This window comes from Lontra canadensis, unplaced genomic scaffold, assembly GCF_010015895.1.
Source record: "Lontra canadensis isolate GAN:19392208 unplaced genomic scaffold, GSC_riverotter_1.0 scaffold156, whole genome shotgun sequence".
Lineage (NCBI taxonomy): Eukaryota > Metazoa > Chordata > Mammalia > Carnivora > Mustelidae > Lontra > Lontra canadensis.
In genome coordinates this window covers 1960378-1981754 of record NW_022631150.1, presented here as the reverse complement: position 1 = coordinate 1981754, position 21377 = coordinate 1960378, and the positions used below count along the sequence as shown (strand labels likewise).

At 34.7% G+C, this 21377-nt stretch overlaps 1 protein-coding gene across 6 annotated transcripts in view; it reads left to right on the top strand.

The window, feature by feature from the left end:
- The window catches only part of BCLAF1 (BCL2 associated transcription factor 1), a 28846-nt gene extending 14578 nt beyond the window's left edge, over positions 1-14268 (top strand). For 2 of the 6 annotated variants that reach the window (XM_032844812.1, XM_032844811.1), the window contains exons 8-13: positions 841-925; positions 3259-3434; positions 4586-4766; positions 5844-5990; positions 11293-11505; positions 11674-14268. In XM_032844812.1, coding sequence (XP_032700703.1) covers positions 841-925; positions 3259-3434; positions 4586-4766; positions 5844-5990; positions 11293-11505; positions 11674-11679 — 808 coding nt within the window. In that variant the 3' untranslated portion in view covers positions 11680-14268. Of the gene's footprint in view, positions 1-840; positions 926-3258; positions 3435-3567; positions 3731-4585; positions 4767-5843; positions 5991-11292; positions 11506-11673 lie in introns of those variants that run through there. The other 4 variants (XM_032844814.1, XM_032844813.1, XR_004381161.1 and 1 more) reach the window with 3 other exon arrangements.
- Positions 14269-21377: the final 7109 nt, after the last annotated feature.

Here is a 21377-nt window from a genome sequence, read left to right as displayed (position 1 = left end):
GTTTAAAATACTCTTAAGCACTCCCCAGTGAGGAATTCAATAGATACCACATTTTTGGGGGGAGGAAATTGGATACCTAGAGTAGCCCTTTATTTAATTTACTACCAGTAAATTTGTAAAATAAAAATGCTTGGTAACAGGTAGAACTATTTTTCATAAGAGCATGAATGTTAAAAGTCAGGCAGTTATGTTCACAGCATGGTTTATAACTGCATTGTGATGAACAGGTGAGTTAATCTCTGAACATTTGTTTTTTCCATCTACCAAATAAGGACAACATTGCCTCTTTTGCAGAGTGGTGGCGACAATTAGTATTGGTAATAAAATACTTAGTGCTTAGTCATAGTAGGTAGGGTTTTGGTGGTGACTGCTGAAGAAGCTCTGAGAAGTTGAAACGGACACTAGTTTAAAAAAGGCAAGGAAAGGCACAACATAAAACTAAAGATCCACTGATTATGTAAAAATATTGGAGATATTTAGGAACAAATAACCCTATGAGTGTGTTCACTGAGGATCTGGAGGTATAATTGTATGATGGTTGACACTTAGGATGGTAGTAGTCAACTTAATTAAAACATGATTTTTTTATGATTAAGTTTGTTTTAAAAGGTTAGATTTATTTATATGTAAAAATATCTGAGGTATTTTTATTTTTAATGGATATAGTTTTTATTTCTTAATTGTTCATTTGGAATTAGATTAATAACCTTACAATGTGAAAGTTCATTTGGGAGAGGAATAACTGTCTAGTTATTTCCTTTATTAAAATGGGACAGTTCTGAGGAATTTTTTGAACCATAAAGTTAATGTGACTACAAACAGACTTTATTTTACATTAAGGAGAATTGACATCTCTCCAAGTGCCCTGAGGAAGCACACTCGTTTAGCAGGGGAAGAGAGAGTTTTTAAAGAAGAAAATCAAAAGGTATGTTTGGAGTGGGCATTTTTTTAAATGTTAATGTTTTCAACTTAGTTAATGATATTATATATTAAGTGTAGTTTGTGTAGACAAAATTTGTTTGCAGAGTCATCTATTTTTAACTTGTAAGTAAATGCATTTATGGTAGTGTATGTTGTGTTTTTCCTAAAAGAAATTAAGCTGACATTATACTATATATCTAAGTAAAACCAAAATTAATTTTTAAAAATTATAATATTTGAAAGGAGAAATTCGTTCTAAGCAAAGGGTAAAGAATCAAGCAGTAGAAAAAATTATAAAAGCAAAGATAGACATTATAGTAGGGTTTTTCTATAAAGTTTTGGGGTTAAATGAGCTAGAATAAATATTCCTTGATTTATATATGCCTAAATTAATATTTCTAGGTTTTTCACAGCAAGAACAAGAAGTAATCCCCATGCTTCTGGGCATTTTTAATCTGGACTAAGAAATGAGCTTTCCTCACTGATTTACAAATGAACATTTGGAATGAAAACTCACTATTGGAATTTTTGTGGGTTGGGGAAGAATGTTTTTAAACTTGAGAGAAGGACCTGTGAATGTTGGGGGAGGGAGGTCTTTGGAATAGAATGACTTTTTTTAAGGGGATTCTGATAGATTCTGTTGATTTGAAATTGGTGTTTTCTAGGTAGGGTAGTCCATATGGCAGGCAGATTAGCGGACTTGGAAATGCTGCTTGGTTTCAGATTTGGCTGTAGCCAAGTATTATTTTTATGATACTTGGAAGATAATTAGCCCTTGGACATTTGGTTTTCTAATCAGAAAAAGGAGACCACATGTTTTGCAGACCTAAATAGTTGCGCTATTATGAAAACATTGGCACTTTGATTTCCAGAAGCTGTTATTAATAGTTGTATAATACAAATATTTTAATAGAGTATCCTGTTGACTTACTAGATATGAAATTTAGAGCTTAAAAGAAAGTGGTCTCTATGTATGGGGCATACTGATTTTGGAAAAACAGATTCTGACTGGTGAATACTAATCTTGGCTTTTACTTTCAATATCTTGGGTTCAGTGTTGGTTTTGTTTCGCCAACAGTTTAGTCTATCCTGGTGCTCTTGACAGAGTGAGTATCTTGTTTCTTTCCTCATTATTCACCAGATTTTCATCTGGAGGAGAGAATATAGTGATGACTTATGGATGGACAAGGATAGGACATTGCTTTTTATCCTTCATTTTCTGGTCTGAATGGATAATTAATACGTGTTAATTAATGTATATAGTTTTGGAGTTTATAAAGTAGCTTTACTTAAATTATCTTGTTACTTGTGGACTTGGTAATACCTAAGTGAAAAAGGAAGGTTTTTGCTCTTGATTAGACTTGCTTTGTTACCCAGGGAGCAAATAGGTGAGTAGTTGATACCATTCAGAGATATACTTTCAGTCTTATGAATGCTTATGAATATCGTAGCTAGATTTCCCAGAGTAAATACTTCATATTGTTGAATACTAGCAAGGATGTCCACATTGCTTAGCATCTTACTGATGTATAATTTTTCTTCATTCCTAGATGCCTCTTTCCATCTTCCTAAATTATATAGTATTTGAAAAAGCAATGGAACAAGAAGGAGGTGAATTGTGACCCAGTTAAACTAATGTCCGTTGCAATACCTGAATTGAGAAAGGGCAGTATATTGGCCCAAGATACTGAGTACAGGATTGGGAATATTCTCTTTCTGGCTTTGTTTCTACCCTTATTGAAGCTTACTTGGTTTTATTAATCATACTCCACTTGCATGTTATGGAAATTACACAATTCTTCCTTTTGAAGTGGTTTTTATTGGGTTGGTCAACTTACTGGGAAGAGCTTGGTGACAGTGAGGCTTAAATAATGAGAACCATTACTTTAGGATCCCTTAACTTTCTAGGTAGAAAGCTATCCCACAACTACAGATCGAGTATAACCTCTGTCATTGTTCAGCTTTTTAAAAAAAAAAAAACCCTTTGAAAAGGATGAGTGATGACAATGAGGATGTGCTGAGTGGAAAAATAATTATGTCGTTCTACTGTACAGAGTTTATTATGAATTGTTTTGAACAAAAACCTACTACACTGTCAAGATAATTAGCTTTTCATAACTTCCCTAGTCCTGTTTCACTGTGTATACAAATGTCTGGTCAAAACAACCTAGCATATTTTTTAACAAAAACTAAAAGTAAGTGTGGAAGTAGTATTTCATGGTCCACTCTTCTCTGATACTAAAATACCAGTTTAGAAGCTGGCATAAAATTTGGCTATTATATATATTTTTTCTTATATCTGTCCTGAAATCTGTATTTTACATTTGTCTTTTATAGGGAGATAAAAAATTAAGGTGTGATTCTGCTGATCTTCGGCATGACATTGATCGTCGGAGAAAAGAAAGAAGTAAAGAACGGGGGGATTCCAAGGGCTCCAGGGAATCCAGTGGATCAAGAAAGCAGGAAAAAACTCCAAAAGATTACAAGGAATACAAATCTTACAAAGATGACAGGTAATTGTTAAAACTGTGTGAGTTAGGTTTTAGCTTCTAATTAGCCTTTAATAATTGTCAGCTTAATTGCTTTCAATTTTGACTGTGTAATCGAATGTTTAAATTTAAACAATTAAAATTATTTGTTTTACAGCAAAAATGTATTTGTCTTTTACACGGCTTATGGTGGATGAGGACAAAAACTTTGGAATAGCAAGCTAACACTGAAAAAAAAAATGACAAATTAATGTGTCCTATTATCCAGGCTACATCAGGAGGTTGGACTTCAATGCAGTGCATTTCTAGAAACAGTTTGTGTAAGAACTTTGGTTCGTTATGCTTGATTCCGCACTTTTTCAACTCATAACACCCAGAGTACAAGAATTTTAAACTGATAATCTAGTGGTTTAACATGGGAGAGATGGGGGGGAGGAAGGACTAGTTTTTATGAAATAGCAATGTGTATTTATCTTTCAAAGTAATGTTTCCATGGAAACTGTTAGCAGTGGTAAGAGTTACCGCAGGTATGACCTTTTCGGGTGTTGCATTAGAACCATACAAAATTGATCATCATAGAGTCAAATAGTAGGAATACTCAGTATCATAGATAATCGTTTTCTTGCTATTCATTAGGTAAATGGTGGATTTTACTCGTGTTTTTTTAAATTTATGACTGGTATTTGTATGTCATATGCTTTTTATTTCTATAATGGAGTTACGGCCCAAACCATACCAACTGTTCTCACCCAGGGTGTACAAACTGCAGTCATTTTGAAACTTGGCCTTAAGAACATTCTTCACTTTTTCCTACTCTTCTTTTCCTTTCCTTAAAATAACAACAACAAAAAAGTTAAAAATATTGAAGAACTGAACCTTATTCTTGAAGTTTCCAGACTGTTAGTTTTTAACTGGCAGGGTATAGCATGTTTTTCAGTAGTTATGTAAAAAAATAACTGAAGGAGAATGGAAACAGACTGTGTCAAAGTTTAACACCCAATCATTTTAGTTATGTAATAATTTTAATAGGGGATAGTTTTTTTTTTTTTGTTTTGTTTTTTGTTTTTTGTTTTCTTTTGGACTTGAAAAATATCCCTTTTATTATAAGATTCAGCAGGGTCTTCATCTTTTTTAAAGTAGCACATATTTTTTTGTTTTCTTTGTTTATTTTGCAGTAAACATAAAAGTAGAGAGCAAGATCATTCTCGATCTTCATCATCCTCAGCATCACCTTCTTCTCCCAGTTCTCGAGAAGAAAAGGAGAGTAAGAAGGAAAGAGAAGAAGAATTTAAAACTCACCATGAACTGAAAGAATACTCTGGCTTTGGAGGAGTTAGCCGACCACGAGGAACCTTTGTAAGTAGTAGAAATACCTTTGATTCTTGGTAGGACTTTACTTAATAAGCACTATGCATAAGGAAAGTTAAAAATACGTGATTTAAATAATGTTGTGAGTCATTACTCCTACAGTCAGAATTAGTCTTGGAAAGTGAAGTGGTATTTGATTTATCTTCAAGATATGCCATTTAAGGGTTGGAAGGAGGGGCTGGAGCTGGGATGATGCTTTCTTTGTATACAGAGTGAAAAATAAGTGTTTTTGTCTAATTATAAAAAAATTTATATATATAAACTAGATTTTTAAACTTTGGGGTCAGTATCTTTGCATAGTGCATAAAGACCCAAGAGTCAAGTAAAGTTATTGATTGAGATCCAGTTCTTTAATTACTTAGTTTTTGAAAAGATACCTTAAAACATTAAAACCCCTAGTCTCTGTATTTACAACTATTTTTATTTTGCCTGTTTTGCCTTCTAGTTCTTGCTTATATATGTATAATCATAGAAATCATATAATTTTTCTTTTTATTCTACGTAGCATACACATTATCCCCATATTTGCATAAATTTGTTGTAATTATTGAATGACTTCATAGTAGTGCATCTTCTTGACTCTTCAATTTCTATATTCAGATTCCTACTCTAAGCAAGTATCCAGTCAATTATTAGTAGGGTTCATTAATTAGATCATTTAGGAAAGAGAAGAGCTTTGCTTATATGGTGATAGGTGTAGTTGAACACTTGGGACTCCTGTGATTGAAATTCAAAGAAATAGACAACTCTTTCGGCTAGTAAAGGTGAAAAGAACCAACTTTATTATTTAAAAATATTAGTTCAGGCCATGAAAGTGCAGTCAGTATGCTAATACTTAGATTGACTGCATTACTTCTTAACCTTTTCAACTTTCAGTAGGCAGAATTTTTTGCCTATAATATCAAATATCAAATAGCCACCCTTTTTATCCTCAGTGGCTATGAGATTGAAATTTAGGAAGGAAATTAGGGAATATGTTTTTTGTTACTGCAGTAAAATTAGAGTTTGCATGTAACTAAATACCTTTTGATTGCATTACTAAACAATTTTGTTAATGTTAATCAGTTTCGAATTAGAGGCAGAGGAAGAGCCAGAGGAGTTTTTGCTGGGACAAATACTGGTCCAAACAACTCAAATACTACTTTTCAAAAGAGACCGAAGGAAGAGGAATGGGATCCAGAATATACCCCAAAGAGCAAGAAGTACTTCTTGGTGGGTGTTAGAAATCTGTGTTTATTTGGTTTGCATTAATTTTCAAAGCATACTGGGTGAATACATTTGAGTACAGGTATCCACTGCTGTGAGAAGTTTTCACCATAATGCAGGAAACCTTTTAAAAATTCATTACCCAGATGATTTGAAGTTTTGAAAATGTGGGTCCCTTTGGTCCTGTTTATACTTCATTGATAGCACCTGTAGGCTGATCAGGGTAAATTTTAAAATGTACCTGATTTGATAGCCACATTCAGAGAAGAACATTAACATATGTTTCATGTCTGTCTATAAGACAATGACAGTTATAGAAACTTCTCATTAAGATTTACCTTTTACCATCACAGCTGCCTATTTAAATGAAAGACAAGGAGAATTCTTTCAGAGTACACATAATTAAGGATCTCAGGGAGGCTGTTTACTTCCATTGGAAGAAAAGGAAGATGGAAAATAATATTGGAAAAGTTGCTAGCTACACTAATGTGGTGCTTCTTTGTGATATAATGCCTTCTGAGGTAGTTTTCTAAGAGATGGAACTAAAGGGTGTGGATCATGGGAGAGTTTCTAGGTAACGATGGGCATTTTCTGCAGTTTGATGTGGGAGAAAACGGTCCATGATTATGGACACTTTAGAAAATACCAAAACTATTATCAGAAATACTTACTTTTTATTATAGCTTTTCAGAGAAGTCTTGTTTCAGAGACTGGTTCTGAAGATTAGTTGTTTTGCAGAAGCAAGGAGTAAAATAATAGGTTTATTGAATCATGTCTTTTATTTGGCTTTTTATGAATACACCTGAATACCCATAACTTACCTGCTAAGTGAGAGGAGAGAGCTATATGCTGAACTAGATCTATATTGTTTGAAGAATGGCAATCAAATTAATTGCTATTTGACCCTCTTGGGTACTTTAATGACCAAGGTCTGAAAAAATTTTAAAGTGTATTATGCATAAAGTTTACTCAATACGTGCTCCTCTAAGGGGAAATTTAAGCTTGTTTGAATTGGGTGAGTTGACCATGTGGACAGGGAAAGACATGTTATTCAGTTATAGGAAAGTTTAAAAGATTGATCTCCTTTTTGATTTAAGACTTTATATATTCACAGACTGCTGTTTATGCTAGATACTATGAATGCAAAAACAAATCATGATTTCAGTTCTTGGCTGGAACATATTTAGAAACAAATGTTCTAAATACATGTGGTTTTCCTCCAAAGCAGGAAATGGAGGATTATTTCAAAGGAGACAGTGATTTGGAGAGCCTTCTTAGAGGAACTGGGCTTGAATCTTGAGCCTGAAAAATAGGCCAGGTATATTGCAGATTGCAGGAGTGAAACATCTTGAGAAAGAACTCTATGGCTAGATGGTTGGTTTAAGTTTGGTAAAATTAAGAAAAAGCAGGAGGCAAGTTCTGAAGGCAATAATATCTTTATAAATTTGGGTTTTAACCAGAGTTCAGAAAACCATGGTTGTACAGACAGATCTGAGAGTTATTGATTGTCGGAGCTAAGGGGTTAGATATTAGAAAAGTTACGTAACATTTAGGAGAACTTAGGGACTCTGTATGTAGTAGGGTGTTGATAGTGAGATGAAGGGATCTCTGAGATCGGGGATACAGAGGAAAGAACGCAATTTGAGGAGATAATTAAGTTCTGTTCTTGAAGTGCCAGGGAGAAACTAAGTGCAGTTGTGCAGTGTGTTGTTGATAAGGCAATCTGTGGAGAAAAAAAAATTTAGGACATAAAGCCAGATCACCCAGTCGAAAGAGATTAATAGGCCACCTTGTCAAAAAGTGGGGTGAGGAGTGATAGTAAAATTGTCACATTGTTCATCTAAAAAAAAAAAAAACAGAGGAGACCAAATGTTAAGAGTCAGAAAGTTAAAAGGGAAGTGAGAGGTGAACAAGTAGATGGTAATTATTTAATACTTTTGAATGTGTTACAAATACTTAATTTAGGCCAGACCTTCATTTTTCTGTGGCATTCTTTCAGAATCTGGTGTTGTAATTTTTATCTTAAATTGGGACATATTTTAGTTTGGCATTTAGGTGGCAATTTTACTGATTTTTTAAGAATTTAGCAACTTACAAGTAGCAGTAACATTTTATATGTTGCTATTCTGGGCTATATTTAAAAACCTTCATTTCTATATAAAACATGCATTTTGTCAGAGACTGATGTTCCAAGAAGTAAAATTAAAATGTTAATAATTTTTTCTTATAAATCTATTCCCAGAGATAATTATTTTGGTTCTTAATTAATGAACCATTGAAATGACAGCTCTAGTTTTTTACATGGATATTTAAATTTAAACGATTTTGCTTTTGCAGAGATATTTTACAGATTGCTACTACTAAAAGTAGAAATATAAACAAAAATATTCAGAAGGGATGAAGTTGAAAACCTACAGATGTTCCCTTAGGTTCTTTCAGAATAATTGACATAATGAAACTTTTGGTGTTCATGAAACGTTAATAGTAGTAATAATAACAGTGTAACGTTTATTGAGCATATGTACTATGCTAGGTAGGTGCCTAAGTGTCTTACATATATAAACTTATTTCATGCTTATAAAAAATAATTTTGAGATGTCCTTTATTCCACTTTTACAAGATGAAAAACAGTGGGGTACAGAGGTTGACCAGAGTTACATGCATAGTAGAACAGGGGTCTGGATTTAAACCCATGCCTTGGGCCCAAGAACCAGCTTCTGAAAGCACCTGATCACTCGTTCTCCAGTACTGAGTAATAGTAACATTTGTTGCATTCTTTCCTTGAACTTTTCATCTCTCATTTTGGATTTATGCAAAGATATGGTAATGTTTCTAATAATAAGTACTCCAGGAAAGATAATCTATCTTAGAACCTGAAATTCTGTGGAGGCGTGAGTATGTGAAGAGTTGGAGCAAGTGGGAAAGTACTGAAGTGGACAGGTTCTCAGTGTTGATGTTGTCTTCTGAGGAAGAGAAAAATCCCTGGTGGGGAAGAGGATTCAGAAGGTCTTGTTCTTTTTAAGATGATTTACTTGAGAGAGGGTGGGCATGTGGAGCAGGCAAGGGCAGAGGGAGTGGGAGAGAGAATCTTGACCAAATTTGCTGAGCGCAGAGCCAGATGGAGAGGTCCGTCTCAGGACCCTGAGCCAAAATCAAGAGTCATATCGTTGGGGGATGGAGCCACCCAGGCGCCCCCAGAAAGTCTTGTTTTAATATGGCCTCCTTTATGTGTTTTGTGTTTTGTAAGTATCTCACTTCTCCGACCCTTATCATGTAAAGTAATTTTTAAAAATTATAGGACTAAAATCTTGGAAGTTAGAATATGAGGATTAAGAGTTTGTGTGCTTAGCATGAAAATGTCACTTAGCTGTCAGGATACCCTCTGAAAAAGTAGTGTGATCTAGCTGCTGTTTTCTTTATATGGTGTCAGATCATTGGTTATTTAAAGGTAATGGCTAGTTTCAACTCTAGTGTTCGGCTATACCTCTGCTTTTTCTGTTTCTGTAGCTATTAATAGCCTTATGGTAATCATTTACTGCCACCAGGATACCTGGGAAATGTATTCTGTGGGTGATGGGCCTAAGGAGTAGTGGAAAGAGCCAGTTTTGTGGCCTTGGACAAGTAACTCAGTTTTTCTGCCTCAGTTTCTTTATATCTAAAGCAGGATTAGTAACAGTATTTTGTAGGGTTCTTTGAGGGTTAGATGAGTAAATACATGGAAAGTGCTCCGTATTATCACCACTGAGTGCTTGCTTGTCACACACTGGGCTGGGTACTCTATAGATTAATACTATGTTCCTTCACAGCTGTCTCCCATTTTTAAAATGAGGAAGTCACACAGCCTCTGTTTAGAAACATTTAAACCCATGCCTCGGACTCCAGAACCCGTTTGCTTCTTCCCACAAATGCATAGAATACTGTGTAAACACCAGAAACAAACTTTAGAGTTTGTGCTAATATCAGAAGGGAGCCTGAAATTATGTAGTTGTGTGGGTATGATTTTGAGTGGCAGAGTATTTTAAAATGCTTTATTTCAGGTTTCTATTAAACTTTCTGATACTCTGAAATCTACACTTTTTGATAGTTCCTAAATTGATTTTTTATGGAGTCCCACACACCTCTTGCTAGTCACTTTTCATCAGTTTGGTAAAGATAGGTTATTGGAAATTGGTAACTGTTCTTTTGTATGGTGTATTACTTGTGTAACTGAATTGCAGTTCATGCCAGGAGGGTGATCGATATTACATGAATATGCACAAAAGCATGTTGTGTTTTGGAAAAGGTGCTCATATAGCATAGTACTTAATAAGAAAAGTTTTAGTGACTTGACAGCTGGTCAGGTGTTCCATTGGTTATGCAACATTGTTTGCATTATACCCGTTGTGTCATTAAGGGGCATTATTTTGCTTTATTTTCCATTTTTTTCTTTAGGTGATAAACTTGAGAGTTTGAGGTGGACAGCAGTTTAATTACATTATAGGAGAACCTTGGTTTTTTGTTTTGTGTTTTGGGATGTAATACTCATCTATTGATCTACAAAGTAAAGTGCTTTTCAGGTTTACAGATTGTTTTAATTAATGGAACAGTTTGTAATTTGAGGAATATCTGTATTTGGATATAGTTAATGAAAAATTAAGGTTACAGTAATAACTAACAAAGTAATAAAAAGCTATAGTACCTCATGTTGGTTAAGAAGAAATAAGTTGAGCTATTACACTAGGGACCATCCGGTCATGATTAGGCATGTGAAATTCTCTAGCTTAGAAGATAGATGTGTAAGATACATTGAGTTTTAAATCTCAGTAGGATTTTAAGATCTGTTCCTATATGTAAGGTATAATTTATACCACTTACTTAACAAATTTTATAGTTTTGTAATGATATTTTTATGACTTTTTAATGTCTTTATGACTGGTAATTTTTGGGAAAATGATTGGTTATTTTAACTCAATTACATGCAGCATATTAGTCAGTGGAGTTAGTTATATTGAAATAATGGAGAACAAAAAAAAGTCAAAACTTTGGAAGTTGGCAGTAATTTAGCAGTTGAAATCCTCCAAAAAGTTGGACAGCTCTCAAAGCTTGGGTTATAAAGCAGTAAGGTGTAATTATTTGTTTTCACAATGGAAAATATTTTTGCCGAAAACTTCACTGTTACTGGCTTTGTTTTAATGTGTTTTAGAACATTACCAATCTTACATACCCTAGTCTTCAGAATATTTATACCATGACTATGATTGTGGGCGTATGATCATTTTCCCTTTAAGAAAGAGATTTTAGTGATGATTTTTTTTTAACCTCTCTGTAGCATGATGACAGAGATGATGGTGTGGATTATTGGGCCAAAAGAGGAAGAGGTCGTGGTACTTTTCAACGTGGCAGAGGGCGCTTTAACTTCAAAAAATCAGGTAGCAGTCCAAAATGGACTCATGACAAATACCAAGGGGACGGAATTGTTGAAGATGAAGAAGAGACCATGGAAAATAACGAAGAAAAGAAGGACAGACGCAAAGAAGAAAAGGTAGAAAATTTCAGCTTGTTAGTGATTCTGACACATTTTCTTCAGTGTGGGTTTGGTGGGCCAGTTTGTTAACTATTTCATTTTTAGGGACAATGCTTATTATGGATCATTTTCACTCCGTATCTTCGGTAATCTTTTTTTTTCTCTCTTTCTCTCTCTGTTTTTTAGGAGTAATAAATCTGAAGTGAGATTGCAACAGAGAGCAGAACTTGCACCCACCATTTTTTTACCTGATTTTTGTTTTCAAATAAGAATGTAAGCATTTTACTTAAATTTTACTGTTTGCAAGTAGTCAATAGAAATTTTGTTTTAAGTCTTCAAATATCTTGAAAAATAGTAGACTGTATGTTGAAAATTGTACTGAAATAAAGTAGAAAATTGTTAACGTACCATATTTGTAACTATCAACTTTTAAAAAATACTTTTACTGTTTTTGTTACATGCATTGTAATTCGCTTTGTCTATAAGATATGGTCAAGTACAGCTCTGTGAAAGTTCTGATTCTCTTCCTTCCCTGTTTGTTAATGTTTATTCTGAAGTAAACGTTAGCTCTACATACAAATTCCTGAACAGAAGTTTATAGAGGCCACACTAATTATTTTAACTGTATACATCTGTTTAACATTCTCCTTAATTCAAACGCACTACATTGTAGGGTGACTAATTCTTGAGGTGTACCACAGAAAAGGTTTTTACTTTGGTAAACTAAGGTAGTTTAACATGTCAGCAGATGTTTAAGAGGAATAAAAAGCTTTACCAATCGCTAAAAAGTACAAGCTATTAAAAGATACACAAGTATGAGGGGTTTTGTTTTTTGTTTTTTGTTTTTTTAACTGAAAGCAAGCAATGTCCTGTAAAAACTGATCCTTCACTTTTTGGGCTCAAAATTCAATGTTCTCTTTCTATTCTTATTTGAAAGTTTGAGTCATGGTCTTAGATATCAGCTAATCCTTTAGAGAGAGGAACTGGTCTATAATAATACAAATAAAAAAATCCATTCCTACCTAATGTATTACTTTAAAGAAAACAGAACATAACCTGTAATCCTGGTCTTGGTATGGAAGAGGATTATCCTGCAGAATAACTTGATACATTAGAAAGGTGTACCTGATTTCATATCTTTCATATTTATTTGAGCTTCTGGACAGTTGAGACATTAGTTTGTAGTCTAACCGTAAGGAAAAATAGGTAAACAAAACATTGTTTATTAGTAGTATTTAAGTAACTTGTTTTTCAATAAAAAATTTTGGCAGGAAGTTTGTTGGAGTATTGGTCTAACTTGGTTTTACTTTTCCCCCTATTTCAGTTGCAACTTATAAAATGGCTTTTTCTTTTTCTTCCCAAGGGTTCTATTCTTCAGGTTGATATTCTTTCAGATGTAAATTACCTTTGTTTAGGCTGATAGTTCTTAAGATGAAAATTCGAAATAGTAAATTTTAGTATTAAGTTTGTCTTGCTCTATGAGCATATATAAAATTAGTCAAATTTCATTTGTTAATTCAGCAACCAAATGAGTTGCATACGTTTGCATTAAAAGAAGGTAATGCTTATTCTGTTAGTGTGAACTTTCAAAGATCTTAAGTACATGAATCTTTCATCCTCACTTGATTTGCAGTGCTCCAAGCACCTTGATTGTGGCCGGGGCATTTGCTAAGAGGGAAAAATATGAAAAACAAAACTCAATATATGTGATGTATATGGCCCTGGGATCTTTAGTATTGCATGATTTCTCCTATTTTGTCTTTTCTGAAATTGTTACAGAGCAGAGGAAATATTTTCAGAGCAAGTTTGTATTGCATTAATCAGGACACAGCTAATTTCTCCTAGTCAGAATACTACTTAATTACATGCTAAAGCAACATGGATTTAATCTTCAATACAGGAGAATTTTCACAACCATTTTATTTTATACAAATAAGTTTAGCTTTTATTTTAACAGTTATTATTTGGTTAGATACTGAATCTCTGTGCATGACTATAAATGTGCAGTTTTGTTTTTCCACTTAAGACAATAGGAGAATGGGAATTTGCTGAGAAACTATTTAATAGGGAGTGGGAATAAAGCTCCTCAAATCCTAACAGCAAGTTATATCTTAAATGCAAATGCATTGCTTTAACCCAGAAAGAAACATGATTTGGTTACTTTTATTCTGTTAAACAAAGTTGAGGAAAGGATTATACTAGAATTTAGTAGGAAGGGTGATAGAACTCTGCAGTAGGATGCCATTATGGATGTTACATCTTTTTCAGAGCCAAGCATATGAAAGCCTGTGTTGTGTTTTTTAAGCCACAATTTAACTCCGCACTTCACAACATATTATAAAGCTGAATGGTTCCTCTTGGTAAGGAATTTTGTTAACAAATGGCAGAAAATAACTTTGATACCTGCATTAACAGACTTCCTTTTGCCTAGAGAAGGAAAATAAAAGTGAACCAAAGGATATTTCCAGAAAGGATTAAGAAAGCTGTTTAAGAAGGCCATGACTCAGTCCTTACTTAGGTGTGTATACCTTTCAACATCCTAGGAATTTTAATATAAAATAGCAAAAAATGTTTTTCTAATTGCATCCAACTTTAAGGAATTATTTGTTCCCTTTTGTCACAGTTAAAATCAAGTGTTGGGAATTAAATTATAATTTGAGTAAAAATATTACCCAATACAAATGAATGTAGATGGCTAAACGATTCTTACTCAGTGTGATGTATATTGCAACAGGGACCCTTGTAAATTGTCATATGCCAATAAAATGTCATAAGTGGTAATAGCTGTTGTTTGTTTACCTGATTTTGAGACTATTTCTGTGTCTGTTCTACACAACTGATTTCTATGGCCCATTTTATAGAGTTTAGAATACCAGCTCCTCTGTTGGTAAAATTACTGGTATGTTGTGGCTTTTGGGGGGCTGATAAATATTTTATAAAACTCCTGAAACCCCATTTACTATTTTTTTTTTAATTTAATTCTGTTATTATTAGAGAATACAGGAATTCCAGATTTCTAGTCTAGTCCTCCAGTTCTTGTGTTAATACAGGAACTTGGTAGCCATAATATTACAAAGAATCAGCATTACTTCTCTTTTTAAAAACTGTAATGGGCATTAACTAAAGAAGTTGGGTTTTCTTTGTCAGACTCGTTCATTTTGAGTAACATCTGGTATAATTCTTAACATGCCCCTCTTAGAAAATTTGAAATATAAAGTGGACCATTCTGTCAACTTTATTAAACAAAAGCATTTTCACAGAAATTTATGTGCTAAGGCAAATACATTTTGCTTAATAAAATGTCAAATTATCCCCTTAAAACTTTGTCAGACAAGTAAGAGCTTTCAGTGGATACTTAATGAATTGTACTGGTTAATTTTAATGTTCTATACCAGTTTGCTTCCTTAAATAAAGTATGCTTATTTGTTAGGGACCTTTAACTTTTTTTTTGCTCTAAGGTTTACGTAGTTTTTTTTGTTTTTTGTTTTTGTTTTTTTTTTAATTTAATTTTTTCAGTGTTCCAAGATTTCATTGTTCATGCATTACACCCAGTGCTCAATGTACTACATCCCCTTCTTAATACCCAAATTTTCACCACCAGGCTCACTCATCCCCCGACCCCCCCTCCCTTCCAAAACCCTCAGTTTGTTTCTCAAGAGTCTACAGTCTCTCGTCTTCCATCTCCCCCTCCGATTTACCCCAATTCACTTTGCCTTTTCTTCTCCTAATGTCCTCCGTGTTATTCCTTATGCTCCACAAGTAAGTTAAACCCTATGATCATTGAGACTCCCTGCTTGACTGACTTCACTCAGAATAATCTCCTTCAGTCCCATCCATGTTGATACAAAAGTTGGGTATTCATCCTTTCTGATGGAGGCATAATAATCCATTGTATATATGAACCATATCCTCTTTATCCATTCATCTGTTGAAGGGCATCTTGGCTCTTTCCACAGTTTGGTGATTGTGGCATTGCTGCTATGAATATTGGGGTACATATGGCCATTCTTTTCACTGCATCTGTGTCTTTAGGGTAAATACCCAGTAGTGCAATTGCAGGGTCATAGGGAAGCTCTATTTTTAATTTCTTAAGGAATCTCTACATTGTTTTCCAAAGTGGCTGCTCCAGCTTGCATTCCCACCAACAGTGTAAGAGGGCTCCCCTTTCTCCACATCTTCTCCAACGCTTGTTTCCTGTTTTGTTAGTTTTGGCCATTCTAACTGGTGTAAGGTTGGTATCTCAGTGTGGTTTTGATTTGAATTTCCCTGATGGCTAATGATAATGAACACTTTTTCCTTTTTTGGGTTTCAGTTGGAATCCCTTTGGAAGTATTTGTTTCCATATGGAACAGTATTACTTTTGCATTCAGAGAAGTGCAGAGACCTGTTTCAATTTATGTAGCTCCTAAATAGAGAAGGCAGTTGGAGAAATAAAATGTATTGTCATGGAATTGTATCTGACTAGACTTAGTCTCTGAATAGTAGACCATGATACATCCTTTAACAAAATTTTAGAATACTATGTTAACGTGCTTTTAGGGTTATCAAATATTGTTGGAACCATTGTTAAATCTTAATGTCCAGGGTCTAATTTCTAATTGTTCAGTTCATTGAGGTGGATATTAAAAATTAGGAGTCCATCTTAATGAGTTTTAAATCAACAAGATTTGTTAGTACTCAATTTCTTAGAATCCAGGAATACATGGAAATTTGCTGTATTCCATTGTCTTCCTCAAGAGCCTTAGAGGTGGTTTAGATTTATTAGCTGTTCTTATGTTTCTCAAAAATTCAGTAATGATTAGTGTGTGTTGACTATGCAGATAAAGCTAAAGTTGTATATTTAAGTTTCCCAGTTCTCTTTATATTATCATGTTACCTCTTTAGCCTTTAAAAATGGATCCCACTGGTAAAAAAAAGAACACAGGCATTAGGATGGTGCTTCACTACTAGGAAAAGAATCTCAAATAATGTGCCTTATTTATAATGATCTCTGCATAAGAGGAATATTTTTCTTACAGACATTTTAGATGGTTTACCACAGTGAACTGATTTACTGTACTCTTTAAGTACAGAAGATGATCTTGATTCTTGCAAGTAGAAGAGGGTTGGACAAGTGGGTTTTAATGCTTTTCTCCTAAGAACCAGAATCCGATTTTTCTTAGTAATGTCTTGGGGTTGCCTGGCTTCCCAGTGAGCATGCCTTTTAGTAAAAGTAGATGATAAGTAAGTACACCTCAAAATTAGGTGACTTGGAAGGACTTCTGTTCACAGCATGACCTGTGTATTTGGCAATGATAACTTCTTGGTACTGGCACAGTAATTGGCAAATTTCATGGAATGTGTAAAGCCACAGAAAAAGAATAATCATTTTCACCTTCCAGAGTAATTGTTTGCTACCTTATCTGGCCCTGTCATATAATAATGTACCAACAAGGGAAAACTCAACTTTTTATTAGGGTACTTCTGAAGCTGCCTTGAGGGGAATGTTAAGTATAACACTTTGAATTTTTTGAAAGAAATTGAATATCATCACCAAATATAAGCATGAAAAAGTTACAATAAAACACCAAATTTAACTGGTTACTGTCAGTATATGCATATAATCTATGCATACATTTGTTGGCGATACTCAGATTTCAAAATCAGCATTACCCACTTTTAACCCCTATAATACTGTAGTAAAGTAGTAAAGATACCTCAGCTGCTGCAGTAGAATCCTAATTGTACTCTTTGACCCTTAAATTTCATCCATTAGTTGCCATCTAAAGGGATGTTTTTCAGTTTTAAAATTAATGTCAATTTTTTAAAAAGATTTTATTTATCTATTTATTTGACAGAGAAAGCGATCACAAGTAGGCAGAGAGGCGGAGAGAGAGAGAGAGAGGAGGAAGCAGGCTCCCTGCTGAGCAGAGAGTCCGATGTGGGGCTCGATCTCAGGACCCTGAGATCATGACCTGAGCTGAAGGCAGAGGCTTAACCTGCTGAACCATCCAGGCACTCCAAATTAATGTCATTTTTAAGTTAAAAACCTTCATGTCTTCCCATTGCCTAAACTTAGTTAAGGTGAACAACTTGAGCTGGTTTTTTGCCTTTGTGCCTTACCCACTCCTTGTTCACTTACCTATCTTAAAATCTTGCATGCTAGCAAAAAATCCAAGTTCTTTTTTTGTGCTCATTGAATGTAGCACATTCTTTAAGGCTAGCAACTCATTCCATTTAAATGTCTTCCTTTCCCAGAATAAATGTTTAGTTTAGTTTTGCACATTGTGCATTGTGTATTCCAGACATACTACATGCCATACATTCATGAAGTAAACGCTCCTTGAATGTATAGTGAAAGCATGATATACTTATGTAAGAGATTTGATTGGTATCAGGCAATTTATTTTATGGCTGTCACTAAAACCTAGTACAGTCTAAGTTGCTTTAAAATGTGCTGAATGGAAGAGATTCCAGATTGCAGTGAACAGAAGTTAGATCATTAATCTTTTTATACATGCCTCATGTCACTTTTGTGTATTGTTTTGGATTACCAGGTTTTTAAGAGTAAGTAATATGTTTAAAGGAAGGGGAACTAGGAGCTTGAGGTCTAACAGTGTCCTGTGAATAAGTTGGAAAAGGAATGTTTACTGTAGAGAAATGGTAACTGAGATGGGTTCTTGATGGAGAAGGTATGCTTACTGTAGTATAGAGCAATGATGACTGGGATGGGTCCTTGACAGCAGTCCTCAAGTATTTAAAGGGCTTTCCCTTAAAAGAGGAAATAGAGTCAAATTCAAATTCTATAGGAACAGGAAGGACATTTTATATTACTTTGTCCTGCCTCATCATTTTTAACATGTTCCATCTTTAGAGGAGACAGAACCTCGAACCATAGGTATACAGACTGTTACTGACTCGATGAGCTGATATTTGACAACTAGGTTTTGTTTTTTTTTTTTAAGATTATTTATTTGAGAGAGAGCATGCATGCGTACGTGTGCACAAGTTGGGGGGGTGGGGCAGAGGGGGAGAGAATCTCATGCAGACTCCCCACTGAGCATTGGGTGAGATCCGCTTGAGCCGAAATCAAGATTCAGATGCTTAACTTTAACCTACTGAGCCACCCAGGTCCCCTGGCAAGTAGAGTAGCTAGCTTGTGAAAAGCAAGTTTCTGCTTATAGAAGTATGGAGAATCTGGATCTCTTTGTCAGGAGGTCTGTGCTGCCTGAAGCTAAAACTTTTTTTCCTAGTACTCTGGATTACTTAATTCAAGATTAAGAGTTACCTTTTACTCTCAGATGCTTCCTTTGTTAAATTGTATGTTATCAACTGAAGTTACCAGTGATAATTAAAAAGAAATACTGCATATTGCTACATTTCTTTCAGTGTTGTGATAGGAATGAACTTAGATTGTTTTTTAAGACTTAGGGTATACTCTTTATATATGTCAAATTTTTGGATGGCAAATAACTTGTTATTAGCTATAAGGTAATCCAAATCAGTTACTTGGAATTTTTATAATGTAGAATGTTTTTATTCCTATTAGGGCCATTGACAGTATTGAAAATTACGAGTTGATTATTGCTAAAAATGAGAAGGGCTAAATGCAAACAGCACTGATGTATAGCTGACTGTGTGGGTGATCCAGAAGTGGAATAAGACTGGAAGGGCATCCTTTAACTATTTTTTCTGTGTTCTAGGTTTTAACCAACTCTTTTTAAGTGATTGACAAGAGTCAAGGCATACCTACTTGTGAACATATGATTGTATCAGGAAACATTACAGAATCTGTGAAGTCCTATGAATCTTCTAAAAAAAATGGAGCCAAAAAAATCAAGCAGCAGTTCGCTTTTATGCTTTTAGATAGGTCTAGCTGTAGTAGACTATTTTTGTTCAAAAATAGAATGAGTAGTTGTAGACACAGAAGACCTTTGAGCATAACCTAGATTTTCTTTTAAATTATTTAAAGGTTCAAATAAAAAGAAATCCTGCTTTTAGACTATAAACATTTAACTTAGATTTTATAATTTTAATATGTCACTACAAGTAAATAGCAATTTATTGTGAAGATATTATTACAGATATATAGTAGACATTGAAATACAGTTGGGTCTTAACTGTTTTATCTGTTGTCAGATAAAATGACATTTTCAGGAGAGTTAATTTGAAGTATTTTAATATCAAGGAAAATCTTGGTCTTAATTGCTCTCAATATTAAAGATTTTTGAATAAATAATTATAAAGGTTTAATCAATTTTAAAAGGTGTGTAATTTTTTAAATAGCACTGGTTGGTTTAAGTGTACTGCTTTGGTATTACCCCTGAGAGGCTTCAAGCATAGGCAGAAGTAGAAGGAAAAAGGGCCAAAGTATTTTTCTTCTTGAAATGTAACATTTAGAGGCGCCTGGGTGGCTCAGTCGTTAAGTATCTGCCTTCAGCTCAGGTCATGATCCCAGGGTCCTGGGATGGAGCCCCGCATCGGGCTCCCTGCTCAGTGGGAAACCTGCTTCTCCCTCTCCCACTCCCCCTGCTTGTGTTGGCTCTCTTGCTCTGTCTCTATCAAACAAATAAAATCTTAAAAAAAAAAAATGTTGTATTTAAATGAACTTTCTGGGTGGGTACAACCCAATCTGGAGATCACGTGAACTCTATGGTTAACGTTGGAGAGGATATTTCCTACTTTGATAGAATGTTGACTTGTATTCTGTCCCACTACTTAAGATAATTAGAGTAATTTGAATTCACCCATCACCAGAAACTTAGACTTGTGGCACAGGCTAATGGGGTTCTGCTGGGCAGTGGGCAAGATTTAGTATACACATCTTTCTAGCCTTTGTCCAAACTGGCCCTCAGCCTCTCCCCTTTCATTTATTCAGTGAAAAAGTATGGCTGGCATTGGGTGTTAAGATGAATAAATCATTCTTGGTGTTGGGGATCCAGAACATAGCATGATGATTAACTATGTTGTATTAGTAGTACAGGAAAATGGAAAAACACACTGGGATCGCAAAACCAAATACCCCTGAACAGCATTTGCAATTAAGCTAGGTGAGGAATCTCCAAACAGCAGATGGGAAAAACCACCCATCTGCCTGGTGCTGATTTCTCTGTGAATAGAAGGAAGGCTTGAGGTAGCTTCTGAAAGACTTGAGAAAAGCAGAATCTCAAATTAGTCAACTGAAACTTGGACTTTTGTCCTTTCCCTTGTGAATGCAAGGTATCCACAGTAAGGACTGGAGAGACTTGAGCACTTTTACCCTAGTGAACTCTCAAAACAGACCTGTCAAGACAAAGCTCCCCTTTACCAGACCCCCATAGTGAGGAGAAAGTATAGAAAGTGGAATCATTGACTAGGATAGAGACAAGTGGAGAGGGTCTAGGTTAAACTGGGGGAGGGGAACACAACCAGGAAAATCCTACAAAGCAAGCCACCATATTTCTGAACACTACTCAAAAGCAACAGAAAACGTAACTGTAAAGTTAACCTTTCCTGAATCTTGCATCATTCTAAATGGCCAAGGAAATAATTTCATGTAAATGTGAGCAAGTGGGAAATATTAATGTCAGATCTTACTAAAGGTTATCAAGAAGGAGTATGTATGAATGCTTAGTAAACACAAAATGAAGGAAAGATCTCTGAAATGTTAGGATTAAGTTGTCAGCAAAGCATTCATGGAGGGTGTAGTATTTGACCTGGGCCCAGCTTGCTACCTGAATCAGCTGGAAGTGAACCTCTCTTAATAGTGAAGGGTGAAGGCAGTTTTGCTGCTTGGTAACGTTATCTGGCCCTGTTGGGTGCTGTGGAAAGAGAGGAGGTTACAAGATCCACAAAAGGAAAAGACAAGGAACTTGAGAAAATTGTGACTTGCTGATTCTGTGTAGGGTTGCTGATCTGTTTGCCTTCTACTT